This window comes from Pistacia vera, unplaced genomic scaffold, assembly GCF_008641045.1.
Source record: "Pistacia vera cultivar Batoury unplaced genomic scaffold, PisVer_v2 Contig123, whole genome shotgun sequence".
Taxonomy (NCBI): domain Eukaryota; kingdom Viridiplantae; phylum Streptophyta; class Magnoliopsida; order Sapindales; family Anacardiaceae; genus Pistacia; species Pistacia vera.
The window spans coordinates 824469-845741 of NW_022195282.1; the positions used below are offsets into that span (position 1 = coordinate 824469).

Genomic DNA, 21273 nt, shown 5'->3' on the forward strand with positions numbered 1-21273 from the left:
TAAATTCAATGTATTGTTTGTGATAATTAATGTAGCTATAGTTTTTAATATTATAGAAACAAAAAATCGTCTTTCAAAATTTAACAAAAATAAATATGTAAAAAAGATTATATAGTTGATGGTGTTTCAATATGAGGAAAATTGTGGGCAATTTGGTGATGGATAAACCATTTAATCCTTATATAAAACAAACAAATTTAATGATGTGCGATTGCAACATTTAGCACCGGATATAAACAAGATTTGTATCACAGATAGACAACAATTAGCATCAATTTTACTACAAACCCAGCAAGGAAGAAATCGTGGTCTTACAGAAAGTAGTTTCACTTTCAACATATGAACAACTGAAGGGTTAGATCCCCATGACTAGTGGTAAAGTGATAAGCAGAGTCTTCATGTACAGAATCTTTACAGACATATCCTACACCTTCGCAGCCGTGTAAATGAGCGGTGTCTATAGAGTAACCTATTCTGCAGTTCAGTTAAGTATCTTCATCTGTGCATTGTTAAGGCGTAGCGTGGTTGAGACTAGCTAACATGAGCCTGAGTGGTCCCTGTACAATCTTTATGAAAAATAGGAATCAGCCCCCAAGGTGGGTTCTTGAAAATTGTCAGTGTCCCCAATGGTTGGCATTTGGCGTGAGCTGCAAACCAATTAGCACACAAGTTTGCTTCTCTATGACTGTGTTTCACTTTGCATTCCCAGTTGCGCTTGAGCAGATCTCGGCAGGATTCAATGAGATCTCTATTAGGATCCAAAGAAGCAGAAGCTTGCTCCAAACATTTTACTACCTCAAGGGAGGCAGATTCCACCAGAATTTTTCTAAACCCTTTTTCCCAAACAAGCTTTAAGCCCTGATAAAGAGCATTCAACTCTGCTGCCAAACTACTGCAATTCCCTAGGGTTTCGGTGTAGCCCAGAAGCCACTTGCCAAATTCATTGCGCACAATTCCACCAGCTCCTGCACAACCCAGCTGCCATATTGAACTGCCTTCAATATTTAATTTCACCCAATCTTTTGGGGGAGGACTCCAGTGTACTGGCACATCCATCTTGCTTTCAGTTTTAACTTCTACAAGGTAAGGTTCGCGACACCTATTTCTATCTTCAGCATGTCCTCTACTGACGGAATTTGCATGCTCATCAGAAAATGGAACAACTTCTGGTTCTTTCTTACTTGATTTCTCTTTGAAACCTGGAGAAACACCAATGTCATTTTTAGCATTTGCTAACTTCCCTCGACAGCTTTGCATTGGGTGCTCAAAAGCAAACTTTTGCTGAATTTTCTCTGTAAATTTAGTAGATGAATCAAAAAAGTTAGGCTTCTGCTCTAACAATATCTTCTCAGCAGCAGAATCCACATCTATTTTTCCATTAATTCCACATGTAATCCGTGGTAAATCTTTCGAAACAACCAAATCAACAGTCCCTACAATCCTTCCACCTTCCATGTCAACATCCATATCTATAACGTCAAAGTTCTCTGTTTTGGCATAATCAAAAGCACATTCCTTAGGGGAAACCAATGAAGGGAGTTCTTCATGCCCCTTGTGAAGAATTTGATCAGATTTTACAAGGCGAAAGATTCCCCATAAGAAGTATTCTGTGTTTTTCCTTGCAATAATTCCTATTAATAAAAAAGTTTCAATTATCTTCATGAAGGCAATGAAAGATTGAGCTCAAACTTTTCACAAATCCAGCTATTCATGCACTTAAAAAAAAAAAAAAAAAAAAAAAGCTTTTCGGCAATGTGACAATGGCAAAAAAGAGGGTCCAGTGTTTTATGTACTCTCCACACAAACAATGAGACAATAGAAAAAGCTAAACGAAGATGCCAAACTATATAGCAATACCAATATGTAAGGCCAATAGCATATTGATTTCAATGGCTTTTTCAATAAGGTTACCCTTAAAATTGCAACAAATAAGTCATTTAGTACTGACTTCCTCACAGAACATCTTGCTGAATTCAAAAAAGAGGAAAGTTACCTAATTCAAATCCCACAAATGTAAGATATTTGTAAACTATTTTGTAGAATCATACTAGATGTATAAACTCTTCCAAATAAATTGACGTGACACAAAGTGAATGAATGAATAAGTGCATATAAAAAGTCAATTCAATAAATGTTTTTATAAATATAGGTGAATGATGTGTCAATAAAAAAGTTATATCACACTAGTTTGTATGTATAGCCCATAATTGTATCCCTGATTTCCTATTTGTAATAGTTGACCCTCATTATTTAGGTGTTTAGGAAGATTATTTCCAAAATAACATGTATCCTGTAGTTTATCATATACCAGAAAACTTAATTCACATGAAAAGGACATTCTTTTTCAACATGTATCAGAGATATTGATATTGGAAACCTCTTATTTTTCTTTTTGCCTTCACTGTCTCTGAGTCTCTTTTCAGAAAAAATTGGACTTTGTTGCCAATCTATTTCCTGAAATTTGGCCTTCATTGCCAATATATCTCTCTAAAAAATAAAAACACCTTAAACAAATCTGAAAGCAATTCCTTAACATACTCATTTAAATGAAAGTTGAAGGATAATGTTAAAGAAACTAGAGAGCTCACTCTGAGAGTCCTCTTGCAGTTGTTTAGATGAAAATATCAGCAACTCCAGACCATCAATGTAACTTCTCATCAAGGAATCATTGCTCTCCAACAGCTCAAAGAGGCAAAAAATATTCTGCTTGGATCTAAAAGTCAACAGAACACATGTTAGAAAATTTTAGGACAACAAAATTGGAAATAAGAAATCACAACACCAATATCAGATGTCATACAAACCTTTCGATATTATCAGCCGGAAAAAAATACAGTGAGATGTCACAGTAATCAGGGAAATCATTCCCAAATAAATCTGCCCAAAACTGGCGTCTAGGCAGTAGGTTAACCTGAACGACTTTAGGCATTCTCTGTGCAAACTCAAGGGCTATAGGATGAAGTCTGCTTGGAGGTTGAGCCTGGATACCACCATAAAATTTACCGGGAGTAGCAGAATCAAAAAATTTGAAGCCTCCACTGAAAAAGGGCATAAGTATAATTAGGCATCCGGTTCTTCGATGCTTTTTGTCTTCAAGTAAATCAAGGTAAATGCTTGAGTGCAGTTAAAGTAAACTATAATCATCAAATTACATGCTTTAATACACGTAAGGGACATTTGCTCAGCTACCAAATAACATTTTCATGATTAAAAAAGCTTCTCCCTGAATTACTGCAATTATGTATTACCTTATATAAACAGAAACCCTACACATTCTAAGGAAAAATGCTCTTCTATGAGCTAAAGCCGAAATTCATTAAACATGCATTTATCGAATTCATGCAGTTTGGTAAATAGTTTAGTGTCCTTAATGTAGCAAGAAAAGTGACCAGGTAGAAAACAAGAGAACAACATGAAGGAGCAAAACCATGCCAAGACTAACAAGTGTTCCTTGAAAATTTTAATTTTACAAAATTATCTAACAACAACATCAAACTTTAAGATACTGACAATTATATAAGAGTGAAATTAATTAAAATTTGCAAATCTTTTACAACTTGATGCTGGACTCCCTTCAAGGAAATTTCAGATTTTGAGAGATAAAAGATCATTAAAATGACTCTTTTTCCATCAACCTTAACCAACCAATCATGATTAACTTGTAGATGTTTTAAACACCCTATCCAAGTTTAACCATGCCCTGTTTTTCAAGCATTACTAACCTTGTGTCTGTCCAACAATCATGTGACTTATCCCAAAAGACAGATCTAGTTGGTACAACAACTTAAGAAATCTAGCTTGTTATTTGTACTAAGATAGCTATGATCTTAATTGAAGTCTCTTTATTGAGAAATTGGAAATTTACATAAATTACATTGGGCTGGTAAGGAAATTTATGGAAAATAGGAAATAAATTAAGGAAATTGCATTTAAAGGGGCTAAAGTGTAGCATTCAACAAATGAAGGGACCAAAGAAAAAAAAAGGAAATTTGAGGGATGAAATTTGAAACTTTTTGTGGGACCTCGGTCCAGGACCATAAATAGCTCCACCTCGCTTTGATGCATTGGCAAATAAATAAATTCATGATTTTATAACATTGTAAAAGAATAGGCTACCCACCTCCAAGTTGATTCCAAAGCAGGGAGATATCGACGATGCTGCTCATATTTAAGCCGCATATTCTGTAAATCTCTTTCCTCAACAGCAAATTTTTTTGGTTCAGCAACATGAATAGCTTTGCCTGAAATAATTAGGAAAAGGGAAACAAAGGTTGACCAACTGAAAAGGCAATTTAATTACCATATAATCAAATAGCTGAACATGGTCATAACAGGCAACAACAATAGAATTTCAATCTCATTAAATAATGTCATTAATTGAGAGGAAAATTTCGAACACTCTTCACATGTACACAACACATATGTCTAACACAAACAATTTATTATAATAAATGACACAAGAGGAGAATTCAAACGCAAGACCACTTGGTGAACTTGGCTTTGATATCATGTTATATGACTACTCAACCCAAAAATTAAAGCCTCTCCAAATGACTAGTCGGAAGTCTTGGCACCATAATTTACAAGAAGCTATCAAGTCACTAAAAGACACAAACAGTGCCTGTTATTCCCAAGGCTGGCCAAGAAGGGAAACGGCTTCCAGAGGGACTAAGGAAGCCTGTAGCCTTCATTCTAATACTCAAGTAAAGACACTGAAGTCATCCAATGCAGAGTGAGGGCGGAGCCTCGCAACAGGACATAGTGGACAGGCATGCCTGTGACACTTAGGGACATAACTAGATAACATAACTCATGGGGCCTGACTTAGGAAAGGCAGGGTAGATTAACTTCTTTCATCTTTAAGTCGGTGAATCCTATGGATAACAAAAATTGTGAAAACAAATATGTAAAAAGCATTTTCACCTTTTGATTGTTTTGACATATTTGCTGCCTGATCATTCATCATGGAATTAATTTGTGCACCACTCTGTGAAGAAGAATTTAAAAATCCTTAGGATATAACATTAGGATTTGTCGTTTCTGGCAAACAGGAGAAGACTTGACTCACAATTTTGGACGGAATGGGAGTTCTTCTGCTCCTAGGTAGAACGGTATTTGATGAACCCCATTTTAATCCGAAGTTAATTCGTTGAGAAGATCCCATTTTCTGGGATCCTAATGATAGCCTAATAGCTTCTTCTGCGGGAAGGAACTTGACCTTGCCGGATTCAACAGACTTTAGCTTCTTCGAGTGAACCTGGAACTGTGAATCATTGCAAGCCTTATTGATAGTTCCGGATTTTGGTGAAAGCATGTCATTGCTCAATAGGCATGCTTCACAAACCCAACTTTGTGGCACCTCCTCAGTACAAACCCTCATGCAATAACTACAAAAAGAGGATATCATGTTCAGCAATAAGGGTTATAACAGTATTACATACAGCAGGGTACTAAGCTATAAAAGACAACTGGATAAAGAAAATGAAGCAATTGGTTAACCTTGAAGAAGCTAGCAATCACATGATGCAGCTTGCTTTCTATTTGATTAATTATATGCAGGGCACACATAATACAATTGACAATAGGAAACAGGAAAAAAAGAATACACAAACATGCTCACATACATACATATAGCAGTTTCTAGACATCTTACACATGCTCACGAGCGCAACAACATTTGGAGCAAGTTACAAGCAGTTCCTGAAAACCAAAATGACCACAAATGTCACATGGTTTGTCCTGCAAAACGAAAAAAGCTCATCTCAATTATTGGTATAGATGGTTATCTCTCAGTAAGAAAACAAAAAGGAACACATGGTTATCTATTAGTGAGGAAACAAAAAGGAACTTAATTAAATACAAACAAGACTTGACATCCATTCTTTTTCTCTTAGGTTACCCCAAATTTAACACCATTTAATATGTCACTGCATGGCATGAAGGACAGGATTTAAGATTCCTCTCTTAATGTGAGCTTGAAGGTTGTCACATGCCATGTTAATAAAGTTTAGTTAAGATTGTTTCATTATTTATTCTTCCTAGTAACCAACTATGGTGAACATTAAATAAAACTTAGCCAAAACCCTATTCACTACGGGATCTCGTCTGCAAACCCATGCTTGTCCAAGATAAGTTACTGAATAAGAGATCAATTGATTCCACATACGATGCAAATAAGGAAAAAATACAAAATAAAATAAAATGCAACCCCGAGCGGCTGTACTAAGTGAGTCTTCAGCTCAAGAGACCCATCACCATTATTTCTACACAGTATGTGTGACATATCAACTTTGAGAACCTAAAACAGTGTTTAAAAAATCCCAAAAAAGCACAAACACCGCACTTATTTTAACAAATAAAATACCAAAAAAATATTAATTATAATTTCCTGTTCCTACATTCCATGAACAGTAAAGTGCGTGCACAAATATGAAAAAAAAAAAAAAAAAAAAAGGCATCATACTGCATGAGCAACATAAATAAACAATGGTCCACATTAATAAAAAAAGTACCACAAATAACCTGCAATCAACCCACATTTCACATAGTTCAAAAAAGTGGGACCTCAAGAACGAAAGAGACAAAATGAATACAAAAACATTATTAAAGCTAGGGTTTTTACCAGGTGGGAAACACTCGACTCTCCCTGCATTTGGTCCAAGTTTAGAAGTTGGTTTTAGCTTAAGCGTGTTGAACGTGCGGCAAAGTTGTGGGAGTTCCAGTCAAGTGGGGTTAGTGGTTACTGGTTACTGTCAATGAAGAAGAGGGAAGAGAATCAGACAACCAGCATTACAGCACGAAAAACGAGTGATGTAGGAGTCTTCGACTTGGTAAAACGCGGGTGGTGTGTGAATTATCTCTGCGTTTCAATTCAGGTCAACGGGATGTTGATTGGTTTATTGTTTATTTTATTTATTAACTGTGAGAAGGGATAAGATGTGGGCGGCCTCATGAGGTTTACCAAGAGGGCTTGATGGCTTTTTTGGAACCTTTTGTTAATGGGTGCAGGGTGCAGGGTGCCATGTTGAACTTTTAGTAACCAAATTCATCATTCATGTAGGAATTGAAAATATAACAATACAAAAAAGTATCATTCAAATTCATAGTTGAATTATTTTATTTCATATTTGTTTAATAATATAGGCTCAATAAAAAACAATTTGATATCAGCAATCAATTTTTAAAACAGGATAAACTCAAAAACTCTTCACATTTTCCCAATCAAACAAAAAAATAATTTTTTTTTAAGTTTTATTGTAATTAATACTACAATAAATTAAACTAAACGGACACAGAAATGGCCTTAGTTGAGACAAATGGGGACAAATGGATGTTGGTTCTTCTTGTCGAGTGATCGTCAATGGCCGTGAGTGTATTTCTAAAAGGAAAAACACATTAAGAAATTGAACTTCTTATGCCTGGAAAAGTAAGGCTGACGTAGAGCCCAGTCAGCGCAAGTGGTCAAGGTCTAGGCAGATCCTGCAGGCATTCAGATGTGGCAACGTCGCACGCTGGCGTGAGCAGCATGCCAATGCAGTGGGTGCTCGCCAGATGATAAGGGCTTGAAAATACACATTTAGTTAGTGGTTTTTGGGAGATTAATTATGGGAAATTAGGCTTAAGTTGGTAAAGTTGCTTGATATTTTCATAATTGCCTTTTACAAGATCACGAGGTGTTTTTGGAGTGTTTTCCAGGTCACTAGTGCTTAAATGTTATGCTCGATGAAGAATCATGTTTGCAACGGAATAAGTGCCAAGTGGAAACAAACGGATCAAGAATCGAAGTTGAATTGAAGAAGTTATGGAAGTTGAAGTAAAGAGAAGATTCTAGACTCAGTATTTTGAGAATATCTTGAGCTGTAGAACTCATATTAAGACAATTCTTGGACCGTTGGAAATCTGATTCAAAGGGCTACATTTCATATGTTTACAACTTTTCCAAATTCCATCGTTATCGAGTTCAAAAATCAACATCTTTGAAGCACAGTGGAATGATGCGGGAAGAGGGCAGCAGTTACTGTGCCGCGGCACACTTTTTCTAGTAGCTGTGTTGCGACACAGTCACGTAAGTCACTAGTTTGTTGTCCCTTTTTAGCGAGGAGAACAGGGTTAAGGGTTCCAAATCAAATAGAATTAAGGAAAAACAAACTCTAACCCTTGTGGGATATAAATAGAAGTCTTTTAGCATTATTTGAGGGGATTCTTTGATGAGAAGAAAGGGAGAAAAATCTGGAGAGAAGAGAAGTAACATAAATTCTGGAGCTTTGATTCACAATATAGAGAAGTTTTCCTTATTCTTTTCTTGTAAACTCATGATGAATGTTTTAATAAATATGATTGTTTCTTCATGTTTATTATGAACTAATTTTATTCTCTAGGGCTAAGATGTAGCCTAATCTCTTAATTATGTATTGATCTTTGATTGTTAATTTATATTAAGAATTCTTCCTAAGTTTTACTATTATTCCTAATGCTTTTGATTCTTAAGGGCCTAAGAATTGAATGAACTAATGGACTAAGTTGAGATCGAGAGATGATACTTAGTTGGTCTACGGTAGTAAAACCATAGGTTGAGCGAACGCTAGAGATAAGTTACTGCGACTTGTGAGGTTTTGGTAAACTCCATAGAGCGTAATGATCCCCAACTGCTTAAATCTGATTAGAGATAATTCGGGTTAATAATTAGGGGTTAATTTGATAATTGTTTAAGAGAAAGTTATTAGAGATTTAGGGAGTTTGACCTGTAAGAAGAGCTTAATAAAATTAGCATAAGAGATCGATATATATTAATAAGAGTTAGTGTGAAGTCTATGCCCTAGGTCTAGTCATCTTGTTTTTACCCAAAGATTTATTTTAATTGTTCTCTTTTCAGTTTTCTTCTTAAATTCAATTGTTTATTTAATTTAGGTTTTCCTTGATAAAATTTGGATTGATCAAATAGTAATAGGATAGTTTAATTGGTAATTGATAATAGTAATTCCCTTGGGTTCGATATCCATATTTTATACACTTTATTACTTGCACAATTTCGTACACTTGCGAAAATCAACAACACCAGACTGACGAAAGGCTAAAGGTCGTCCACGTGTCCAATCCTTGCATAAAGCGAGGAGATCACGCAAGTAGGTGAATAACGGGACACAAAGGAGGATTTGCACAGTACCTGACCCTCTTTTTACGGATTCAGTAATGATTACCTCGATGTATCCCATATAAATAAAGAGCTTCTCTCCCGTTTGTGGGATTCGCTCATTTTTTTACTCTTGATTAACTATCTTCCCTCTGTAAGAGCTCTCTCTCTCTCTCTCTCTCTCTCTCTCTCTCTCTCTCTCTCTCATTTGTACTCTATCAGCTCGTTAGTCTGCGACCTGATCCTTCAAATATAAATACAATATCAGTGGACATAGGATTCGCTTGGTCAAGCATCCGAACCACTTTAAACATTGTCTTGCCATTATTTACATTCTCAATCCCCCATTCACGTGTGTCTTCTAGGCCAACTCAGCATTTCACACGTGTATTTAGTTGGTGTCAAAATCACGCATCAACAGTTTGGTGCTAGGAGGGCCTGATTTAGTATTCGTCCTTCATCAGGAGAATCTCTGACTAACTGGTCCTACAACAGCAAATGGCCCGCCGATTTGAACCTGAGCGAACCAGTCATGGTGCTGAGGAGATCCCTCAAGTACAGGAGGACACTTCTCCTGAGGTGCCGTCAGTTCCACAAAATGTCGTGGGGGATATCCCTTCAAGTTCACAACTTGACCCTGCCATCAGGAGCTACCTAGAGAGGTTCGACAATACTCTCCAAACGGTCAACCAAAGGTTGGACCGTTTGGACATAGATGTGCCACTCGAATCAGCTAGGGCGGTGCAACCGCCAAAAACACCTGCAGGTCACCCGAAAGCGCGGAGAAAGGCAATAGCCCAAGCCACGCGCACTGCAGCGTGTTGAAGGAAGGGTAAGCAAGTGGTGAACAGTGGGCCTAAGGGCTCCAAAGGGTCGGCGAACACCAACCACGTCCCAAGTAGAATACCTGTGGCTTTAAGACTCAGTGAAAGGTCGCAGCCCGAGTCGTCCCATGCCATGGCGCATGAACACCCCCATAAAAGTGCTGGACTAGGCGATTCTCATCACTGCCAGAGAAACGATCCTGGTCATCATCGTACAGAAGGTTCCGAAACTTCGCGGGGCGGTTCATACCACTGCGGAGGTCATGAAAATTCCCCGTACCATTCATCGCCATCACACGACTCTAGACAGCGTGTGTCAAGGGCGACCATAATTGCCGGCCGAGGCAAAGAGGAATCCGACCTCCAGACCTTCCTCAACCGCAATCGCGAGGGTCGAAGTCGCATAGGTGAAAGCAATCCCTAAATAGCTTCGCTGCCTCAGATTGAGGAGCTGCAGCGAGCTCTAGATCAGTTAAAGGCTCAGCAAAACGAGCAAGGGAATGTCGCAGCGGCGTCTCCCTTTTCCCCTGCGGTATTAGCCGCCCCTCTCCCATCAAGATTTAGAATGCCTGATATGAGGGCGTTTGATGGAAATTCTGATCCGTAGGATCACTTGTACAAATTCAACGACTTGATGGAACTTCACCAGATTTCAGATTTGGCGAAGTGCCGTTGTTTGGCAATAACTCTAACCTCTCTGTAAGAACAGCATGCATGCATGAAGAGTGGTGGAAATGGAGAAGAAAGCATGAAATGATGGATTCAAAAACCGGTTTTTAAACAAAGCATGGAAATGAGATTATACCTTCTCCTTTGCTTTGGATTGATGAAGATTAGCCCCAAAAAGATGAGACCTCCACACTTTAACACCACCTTGAGAGGATTAGAGAGTGGTCGTGGCTAGGGAGAGAGAGCTTTTAGTTTGTGTTTGAGTGAACAAGTGAAGAATGAACAAAAATGCAACCTTTTGCACTTATATATACTTGGGCAATTTTGCAATTATTTATTTTTCACTTCCAAGCCCAATAAAATCTTATTTTATAAAGGGACCCCACGAATTTAATATGCTACCCTTTGAATAATCAATATTATTCAAGGGCCCATGTAAACTAAACTAGTTTACATTAACAACCCATAAATTTACCCTTTTTACCCTTTAACTATTAAAAGGTTATTTTTGTTCATCTCATTAATCTTAACACTTTAAGATATAATAATTAAATATAATTAATTATTGCTTGACCATTTTAACCCTTAAAATGTCACAAATTGTTTTCTATGTAACTATTACTATAGAAATCCCGTTATTACCCTCGGAAGGTGCTAGCCCTCTTCGGATAATCATTTCTCTCTCTCATCCTTCTCTAACTTCTCAAGGCTATTGGTGTGACCATGTAGGTCCACCGTGGATTAGCCGTGAGCCGGTTCTGGATGAATCCAGAAACCTGTCCGGAGGCCCAACGACTATGGTAAACATCTAGCAATGTGCCATAGTCCCTAAACCACGATGAAGAAATACTTCATCGAACCCATTTCAGATCATACGTACCATGCAGGTAAAGTCCCTCCATTGAGATATCCTAATCGAGTATGGATTCATGGAACGTCAAAATCCTAAACTCGATCTTCTACCGAATTGTCGATCAATATGTCCGGAACTTGTCATCACAAACTTACTTTTGTATGACTAATAATAGACTCTGGCCAGAGATTCAGTTTTCCGACATTTATCGATGTTCGTCTAGGAACTCGAATCCGGATGGAGTCAGCGGTACTCCCGATCCTATATTTTCGAGTCAATGGATCCCTTCTTGACCATCGTTCGTTTCCGCATATGAACAACGCATGACCAAATAAGCTTTATTATACGAAACATGATTAGTCTCGTACTTATACACCGTATGAACCATACGCATCCATATCGGATCCGACTACAATGTCTTAGGTCAAAGGACTACATCGTCCACTGATATAACCAAACGATAAATCATTGACTACATGCTTTTCCAAGTGATTTGTCGTTATTCAGTCACATTCGAAAAACAGTTCACCAACCGTTAATCCATACCAATGCCCCAGTGACATGACTATCATCTTCATCCGTACTTATATCAACTCATGATATCTTTCGGAAGCATCCGATATGCCTACTGTGCAATATAGTTGCCCAAATTATATTGCTTCCATAGGGAACCCTTTTCGATAATTCATTTACAGATTAAATGAATCATCTGGACAATTCATATACATACTTTATTTTAAATGCATGACTGAATAAAGGAAGCAATTTATTTATATGAATTGAAGAACTCTTTCTTCCATTATTTATGATATACATAGATACAAGACAAAATGCTCTGAAACTGACAACACGAATGGTTTCTAGGGCATACACTAATATACACTAACACTCTCATGCTAAACGGTGGTTTAGGTCGCTCTCAGCGGGATCGATCAGCTCGTGGCCTTAGATGAGCGCGACGTTCCTGAGGCACTTCCAAGTGAACCGAAAGTTCTCAATGCCTTTAAGCTACCTCAGCAACATAAGGCAAGAGAGGGATGAATCCCTCCAGTCTTACATCGATCGATTCCACGGGAAACTTAATAAGGTAGCTCACACTCCCGAAGAGTCTGTTCGGACTCTCATCATAGCAGGAGTTCGCCTACAGACCGACCTGTGGAAAGAGTTATAGGCTGAGGATGATGTTTCCCTCATCTGCTTTTATAACCTTACAGAGAAGTACCTCCGTATTGAAAATTCCGTGGCGGCGCTCCACCACCGTGACCCCGGCGCTTCAAGTAGTGTGCCTGGTCGAGGGGAAAGTAGGAGAGTTGATCGCAGATGGGCTGCTGATGATCAACGAAAAGGAAAGAAACCGCGGTACAAGCCCAAAAAGTTCTATGCTCCAATTCGTCGTGATCGTGATAGAAATCAGTATACGCCCTTGAATGCGTCTGAATCGGCTATTCTTGACAAGTCAGAAGAAGCCAGCCTACTCGAAGAGCTTAAGCCCATGAAAAATCCCCCATCAGCCAGAAACAGTAAAAAATACTGTTGCTTTCATCGGGATAATGGGCATCACACCGATGAGTGTCGAGCTCTCAAACAGGCAATCAATACCTCATCAAGCAGGGGCATTTCAAATAGTATATTGATGATTCCACTCCCGCACAGGAGAAAAATCAAGGGAAACCAAGAAAGAAGCGTCGTGATCGCAAGGGTATCTGTAGCGTCGGAATGATCTTCGGGGGATTGCAACTCGCGGGGAACTCGCGAGGTGCCCAGGAAATATATGCTCGCGCAGCCCATCACGACCCTATCAGTGTGATGAGCGCGACGCGGCGAAAATTACCTTCTCCGAAAAGGATGCAGTTTGCTTGCATCATCCCCACAATGACGCTCTAGTGATCATGCCCCTGATAGGGCGCTTCAACGTCCACAGAATATTGGTGGATAACGGAAGTGCTGTGAAAATCCTGTTCCAGGCAGCTTTCGAAAGAATGAATTTGGACAAGGCTGACCTGAAGCCCGCCTCGATCCCCCTATATAGTTTTATAGGGGACCATATTATCCCAAAAGGAACGATCTTGCCTCCAGTCATGCTGGGTGACTTCGACGAGGTGACCAAGGTGACTGAGTTCTTCGTAGTGGATTGCCCATCCGCTTTTAATGGTATCCTAGGTGACCTCTGTTGAGAAATTTCAAGGCGGTCACTTCGGTATACCATCTAAAGATGAAGTTCCCCACCCCGACGGGGAGAGGGGAAGTTAGTGGATCGTAGCGCACATCTCGCGACTGTTATGTAAGGGCAATGCAGATGGCGTGCAAAGGGAAAGGCATCTCGCGCGACATTCCCCGACAAGCAATGGCGATCAGCCGGATCGAGGTGCAGCCTGGCCCAGTCGAGGATAATTGGATCCTCGCATCCAGGAATGCCCTTCCAGTGGCCAGTTGAGGATCTATCTGAGGTGTCGGTCGACCAGAGCAAGCCGAGCAGAATGCTGAGGATTGGGAGCAATCTCAACCCCCAACTCGCCACTGAATTAACCAGCTTCCTCAGAGAGAATATCGATGTGTTCGTATGGTCGCATGCAGCTATGGTCGGGATCAGCCTGAATATTATTTGCCATCTTTGAACATCGATAGTGAAGCCAAGCCGGTTTGCCAGAAGAGAAGAGCGATGGATCCGAAGCGATATGTTGCCTTGAAACTTGAGGTAGATAAGCTCCTTTGGAACATATCCACCCGACAAGCGCTCTATCCAAGCTGGGTTGCCAACCCGATTCTAGTAAAGAAGCCGAACGGCAAATGGCAGACCTGTGTTGACTTCACCGACCTCAACAAGGCATGCCCAAAGGATAGTTTTCCCTTGCCCAGGATCGACCAGCTCATGGACGCCACCTTCGGGCACGAGTTGCTGAGCTTTATGGACGCGTACTCAGGATACAATCAAATTCTGATGTACGCACCGGACAAAGAGCATACATCCTTTGTTACAGATCAGGGGTTATATTGCTACAAAGTTATGTCTTTCGGCCTCAAGAACGTTGGCATAACCTATCAGCGGCTGGTTAACCGAATGTTCTCTGAATAGATCGGAAAATCGATGGAGGTCTATGTGATGACATGCTGGTCAAGTCGCATGTCGCTTAAGATCACATAGCGCATCTCGCTAAAATGTTCGACATCCTCCAGAAATACAGAATGAAGCTAAACCCCTTCAAGTGCTCATTTGGAGTATCCTCGGGAAAATTCCTAGGATACATGGTTAACCAAAGCAGAATAGAGATCAACTTCAAGAAAATCCAAGCTCTCCTCGACATGAAAAGCCCGGCCAACAAAAAGCAGGTCATGAGCCTTAATGGGCGAATAGCGGCACTCAATCGCTTCATATCGAGGGCAACAGATCGCTGCTTGCTATTCTTCAATGTTCTAAGGGCCAATAAAAAGTTTGAGTAGATTCTCGAGTGCGAACAGACATTCTAGAGTATTAAAGAGCACCTTGGGAAGCCACCTCTTCTGTCCAAGCCTCTCCCGCAAGAGATCCTCCTTTGTATCTGTCCGTCTCTCAGTTCGTGGTCAGTACAACCTTAGTTCGGGAAGAGGACAGGGTCCAATGGCCAGTGTATTACGCGAGCAAGTGCCTATTAGATGTCGAGACGTGGTATCCAGAAATGGAACGATTAGCTTATGCCCTGCTGATCGCTTCTAGAAAGTTGCGACCTTACTTCCATGCACATATGATCCATGTAATGACAAATTATCCACTCAGACAGGTCCTCCAGAAACCAGAGGCATCGGGTAATTTGCTTAAATGGGCCATGGAATTAAGTCAGTTCGATCTGAAGTATAGACCGAAAGTAACCATCAAAGGGTAGGCCGTTGTCGATTTCACATCAGAATTCTCATATCATCCGATGAATGAGTCGGAGCAACAGCCCAACGAAGTCATTCAGGAAGCTGCTCAAAATCTATCGACCTAGAGCCTCTACGTCGATGGATCATCGAACAAAAAGAGAGCCAGGGCAGGTCTTCTTCTTTTGAGTCCCGAAGGGGCTCGCATTCATGGCATTCTCCAGTTCGGTTTTAAGGCAACCAATAATGAGGCCGAGTATGAAGCTTTGCTCGCTGGACTACGGTTGGCCAAAGAAATGGGTGCCAGCGCGGTTAGTATCCACAGCAACTCCATGCTGGTCGTTAACTAGATTTTGAGGGAGTACCAAGCTAAGGAAGAAAACACGATCAGCTATCTGAAAAAAGCTAAGGTCGCACTCGAGCCATTTAAGCACTTCGCGATCACACAGATTCCTAGAGATAGCAACTCTGTGGCAGATGCCTTGGCAAAGATAGCCTCGTCGTTCTATTCAGATGCACCGGAAAGCATTCTTGTTTGATTCATCAAGACCCCCAGTATTAGCCCGATCGAACAGGCCGTGAATGTAACAGAATCAACTTCTTGGATGACCCATATTATTCAGTACCTCAAAGATGGAACCTTGCCCAACGGCAAGGTCGAGGCAAGGACATTGCGAACAAGATCTGCTCGTTACACCCTCATCAGAGACCAGCTGTATAGGCGAGGGTTTTAGCACCCCTCTCCTCTGATGTGCAACCAACGAAGAGGCAGATTACATCATAAGGGAGATACATGAAAGGATTTGTGGTAATCACACCGCCGCACGATCTCTTGCAAACAAAGTTATTCGTCAAGGGTACTACTAAGACACCTACAACTTTGTCAAAAAGGTGTGATAAGTGCCAGCAGTTCACGAACATACCGCGAGCTCATTCCCACCAGCTGATAACTATGACCAGCCCCTGGCCATTCTCCATATGGGGAATCGATCTCATCAGTCCCATGCCAGTTAGTAAAGGGGGAGTAAAGTATGTCATGGTCACGGTGGATTACTTCACCAAGTGGGTCGAAGCAGAACCGTTAGCCGAGATCACGATCAGAAAGCTCAAGGACTTTGTCTTCAAGAACATTGTGTGCCGCTATGGGATTCCCCATATTCTCATATCAGACAATGGTAAGCAATTCAACAACGAGGAGTTCAAGCAGTTTTGCGACGAGCTAGGTATTCATAAAAAATTTGCCTTAGTCGCAAGGCCGCAAGCAAATGGTCAAGTTGAAACTATCAACAAAACCATCAAGCACACTCTTAAGGCCAAGCTTGGCGCAGCCAAGGGGAATTGGGCTGACGACCTCCCCGAAGTCTTATGGGCTTACATGACAACTCCAAGAACCTCTACCTTAGAAACCCCTTTTTCGCTAGTATATGGCTGCAAAGCGATGATCCCTGTGGAGGTAGGAACCGATTCACTTCGGAGGGACCTGTACAATGAAGTTGACAATGAAATGCTTCTGCGCGCAAGTCTGAACCTAGTTGAAGAACATCGCAGCAAGGCTCAGCTAAGGATAGCAACCTATCAGCAACGCGTGAAAAGGTTCTTCGACTCTAAGGTCAGAAGAGGAGACCTCCAAGTCGGCGACCTATTTTTTAAGGAAGTTCTTCTCGGTACTAGAGAACCAAATGCGGGAGTTTTGGGACCGAACTGGGAAGGCCCATACCGTATCACCAAAGTGATAAGACCGGGGACTTATCATCTTAAAAGGCTGAATGGTTCTGAAGTATCCCGAGCTTGGAATGCTGAGCATCTCCGACCTTATTATCAATAATTCCGAGGTCAATTATTCCCTTATAAAGGTCAATTTTAATTTTTGCAATCTTTGTACTAGCAAGTGTATAATTCTGATCATTTGTAATCATTTTCCCATATATATACAATTCTGTTCATATCAACTTGTACCAATATTATTGTAAACAGTTAGAATGCGATCTCATATGTAAAAGAATGCGATCTCATATGTAAAAGAATGCGGAAATTGTAAGTACTCATGAAAGAATGTGAAAAACAATATCTTTATTAATGGAAAAAAAGGAAAGTACATAACCATAAATGAAAACAAGAAGAGCGGATCACTGATCCTCTCCTCGAGGCTGGTCGCCAGCATCCTGATCAAGCGCGGGTTCTTCGGGAACGAACTTAGCCTGTTCATCTTCCGAGTCGGGCCCCCGAGTCGCTTCCTCAACTTCAGCTTGCGCCATGGAAGCGAGCTCATTCTGGTAATCGTCAGAGAGGTCGGACAGATCCATCTCAGGATTCCTCGAAAGAAGGGCAAAGATGGACTGAATCGTCCATTCTGCAGTCTTATTCTCGATCTCCGCCTCTTGCTGCTGCATCTCCGTAGTTAGCGAAGTGATGCGACCTCGAGTGAAGTGGAGCTCGGCCTCAAGCTCTGACCGCTGCTTCTCGGTACTCTCCCACAATTCTCCCTTATCCAGTTCTGCTCGTGAAGCCCAATCAGTGGCTGCCTTCAGCTCCTGGTCTTTCTCACTGGCCTCCCTGGTAAGTCTGACCACTGTCCTCCAGAGCTCGTTCATCTCCTCCCCTTGCCTCTCCAGCTCGGCCTTTTAAAAGTCCACCATGTAAAGAGCAGCATTTCTCTCGTTCAAGTACTGGTTCGTCGAGGTGATAGACAAATCTGTCTCTGCGTCAGTAGCTGCCAAGTCCCCCTTAAGTCGTGCATTCTCTTCCCTCATCTCCACCAATCCCTCAGCGGTACCGAGCTGGACCTTCTGCAGAGATAGGTGCATGAAGAGCAAAGCTTGCATAGCGAAGAGAACAAAGTTATTTACATCGTATAAGCAAATGCTCACCAAGGGCAGTTCGTTTACCTGGCTCAGATGGTGGAAGGACGTGGTCATCAGGTCCATGGTACCGGAAGCCATGAACTGCTAGAAGACCTCCGCAAACCCGTATTCGAGCAATGTGAAGACTACCGACTGCAGATGGTCTGGTAGATGTCCCATCAACTCCAGGATGGGGGTACCAATGCCCGTCGTGGGTAGAGTCCCCCTTGTCGACTCCTTTCTCGACCTCCTCCTAGGGACAGAGGTCATTTGTTGCCTCACCTGCTGACCCTCGGGAGCGATAGAGATGCCGATCATGCAACAAGCTGGCCCTCCCGAGTGGTAAGCTTAGTATGGCAGTGACCTCTCGGGCAAGATGCCCAAGCCCTCCGGTTCGAACTCTGACTCTTCAGTCAGAATCAGCCTCCTCTTTTTAGGCTTCTCAACCGTAGTTTTCTGCTTAGGGCGAACAGCACCCTCAGGTTGGGCCGGATCCCAACCAGAGGGACCATTAGGAGCCGCTCCAGCTTATCCGGTGGTGTCCCTTCGGGGGAAGGAAAATTGCCTTGGTCGTGGTAACTTAGGCACTCTGGGAGGCATGGTCGCTGCATGTGAACACCGTTAGTAAAACAATTCGCTACGCGAAAAGTCAAAAAAAAAAAAAGTCGGGAAACTTACTCGGTGGGGTCTCTAAGGCCGCGTCTTTGTTGAAGAATCCATATTTCCGCAAGTTCGCGATTGTCACGAGCAGCCTCGCGTCGCGACTTGCTTCGGGTAGGAAACTAAAGGTTGTGATCCTGTCCAGGTCTGCGAGCAGATCTAAGTTGGTCGTTTTGTTAACTGCCAGAAAAATAAACAGCTCGTTAGCAAAAGACAAATAAATTCAATGAATTCAAAAAGAAAAAGGACCTACTTGGCTCCCGAAAGCGGCAAACGCCGTCGTGACAAAAGAAAAAGAACTTCTTCTTATACGGTCCTACATTACTTGGGTAATTGTGTATCCCCGCTTCTATGGTAGGTCGCCTGGACAAGTAGTAGGAATCGTTGTCCTTGCTTTTCTTTAGGATATATGAGAAGTCGAGCTCTATCATAGTCAGCTCGCCCAGCTTGTTCTCACGACAAGCGATGTACATGGCCGCGGTAATCATGTACGCGTTCGGAGTGAGTTGCATTGGTATGATCCCGAAATGATCCAGGACTGACCTAACAAAAGGGTGGACAAGGATCAATCCCCCACCCTTGAAGATGTCCTCGGAGATCGCGGCCAACCCTAATGGCGAATACCGAGCTATGCGTGTCCTATCGAGGAAAACCTCCATGCTGATAGCGTATTGGTCTATCACCATTTCGAGCTCTTCCTCGGTAAGTACCGAGAAGATCTCTCGAATGGGGCCCGTAGAAGCATCCCGTATGGGCGAACTGGTCCCTTCCTCGGCTCTGGTCATTGGGACATCCATTCTACTACGGTCTACAAAATCGATAAGCAGGGAACCATTCAGTCCTCGTACACTATTTCGTACGATGACGTGGAGGAGAAAATAAATATTTCCTCCCTTAAACCCTAGAAAAATCCTAACATAATACTTAAGGGGCCACCATCAATGGACCAGACTCAACGGAGAATATTTCATCTCCAATAAGATACCAACGGACAGTCGTCGCATGGCGACTGTCGAAAGTAAAATTAAATCAAAATAGGAGAAGGGATTTGTCTTTACCTCTTGAGATGAGAAAGATTGGCTCTTCTACTCCGAATAATCAGTTAAACACCACTCTAAAAGGCAAAGAACCAAGATTTGCAAAAGTTTCTTGCTCTCTGTGAGAATGAAAATACTGTGACTTTACCTGAAAAGAGCTTGGGGTTTATATAGCTGAGGAAGTGGCGCTTTGGTTTCCCAAAGTCAAATGACGTTTGAGCGGAAAACATATCTGACCATTGATCGCGACCACGTGTCATGAATTAGAGAGGAAGTGTGACCGTCACGCCTCGAGAAACTAGATCGTCATCCCTTTCCATTGAAATCTCAAGCGACGGCACGTTTTCCCTCTATATTTAATGCGCCCACGTCCACATTTAATGCTCTGATAGGGAATGTCGTTTCAGCATGGCTCGCATTTAATGCGCATGGCTAGCACTTATTACGCTTAAAACACGTCTGTCAGAGTAATTTAATGTATCTACTACAAAAGTGCAACGGATAACATCTGAAAAGGTCGTTATGAAAAACACTCCATTGTGTACGTCGCGAGGCGGCGTAACTCTTCAACCTCATCTCATGTCGGTTGCGAAGCGATGTGATTCCTCGACCTAGACAGATATCAGCTGCGAAGCAGCGACCACTTATCCTCTTGAAAACTGCTAAGTGTGAACAGGTTGAAGATTTCACCCAGGTCGGAATCATCATTATAGCACTGGATCCCCAAATCCAGGTCGCTAAATGTAAGGGCAACGATCACCCCAGGTCGCATGCGAGGAAATGTTCTCCCGACCTCCTTCACAACTAAGTCGGTTCAAACAGCATCAAGCACGTCAGATCAAGGCATTTGTAATTTCCAAGGTTGGATTCTCAAACCTTAAAAATTAGGGGACTTCGGTTATACCTGGAAAAGTAGGGTTTATGTAGAGCCCAGTCAGTGCAAGTGGTCAAGGTCTAGGTAGATCCTACCAGTGCAGTGGGTGCATGCTAGACTGACGAAAGGATAGGGGTTATCCACATGTCCAATCCCTGCATAAAGCGAGGAGATCACGTAAGTAGGTGAATAACGAGACACAAAGGAGGATTTGCACGGTACTTGACCCCCTTTTACGGATTCAGTAATGATTACATCGATGTATCCCACTATAAATAGAGAGTTTCTCTCCCGTTTATGGGATTCGCTCATTTTTTTACTCTTGATTAACTATCTTCCCTCTGTAATAGCTCTCTCTCTCTCTCATTAGTTCGCTAGTCTGCGACCTGATCCTTCAAATATAAATACAATATCAGTGGACGTAGGATTCGTTTGGTCAAGCATCCGAACCACTTTAAACATTGTCTTACCACTATTTAGATTCTCAATCCCCCATTCACGTGTGTCTTCTGGGCCAACTCAGCATTTCACACTTGCGTTTAGTTGGTGTCA

At 41.6% G+C, this 21273-nt stretch overlaps 1 protein-coding gene and 1 long non-coding RNA gene across 3 annotated transcripts; both read right to left on the reverse strand.

Moving 5' to 3' along the window:
* Window positions 1-518: 518 nt before the first annotated feature.
* Window positions 519-4235, reverse strand: LOC116117284. Its single transcript, XM_031403319.1, has 4 exons — window positions 4121-4235; window positions 2805-3038; window positions 2589-2713; window positions 519-1631 (listed from the first exon to the last, which is right to left on the reverse strand). Exons 1-4 carry the CDS (start codon window positions 4177-4179, stop codon window positions 532-534), a joined length of 1518 nt encoding a protein of 505 aa, XP_031259179.1. The 5' UTR covers window positions 4180-4235; the 3' UTR covers window positions 519-531.
* Window positions 4236-4919: 684 nt separating this feature from the next.
* Window positions 4920-5806, reverse strand: LOC116116317. Of its 2 annotated transcripts, none has more exons than XR_004125791.1 (3): window positions 5654-5806; window positions 5069-5387; window positions 4920-4987 (listed from the first exon to the last, which is right to left on the reverse strand). It is a non-coding gene; the product is annotated as an uncharacterized LOC116116317 (long non-coding RNA). The 2 variants fall into 2 exon arrangements; XR_004125792.1 differs by lacking the exon at window positions 5654-5806 and adding an exon at window positions 5500-5576.
* Between the last annotated feature and the right edge of the window lie 15467 nt (window positions 5807-21273).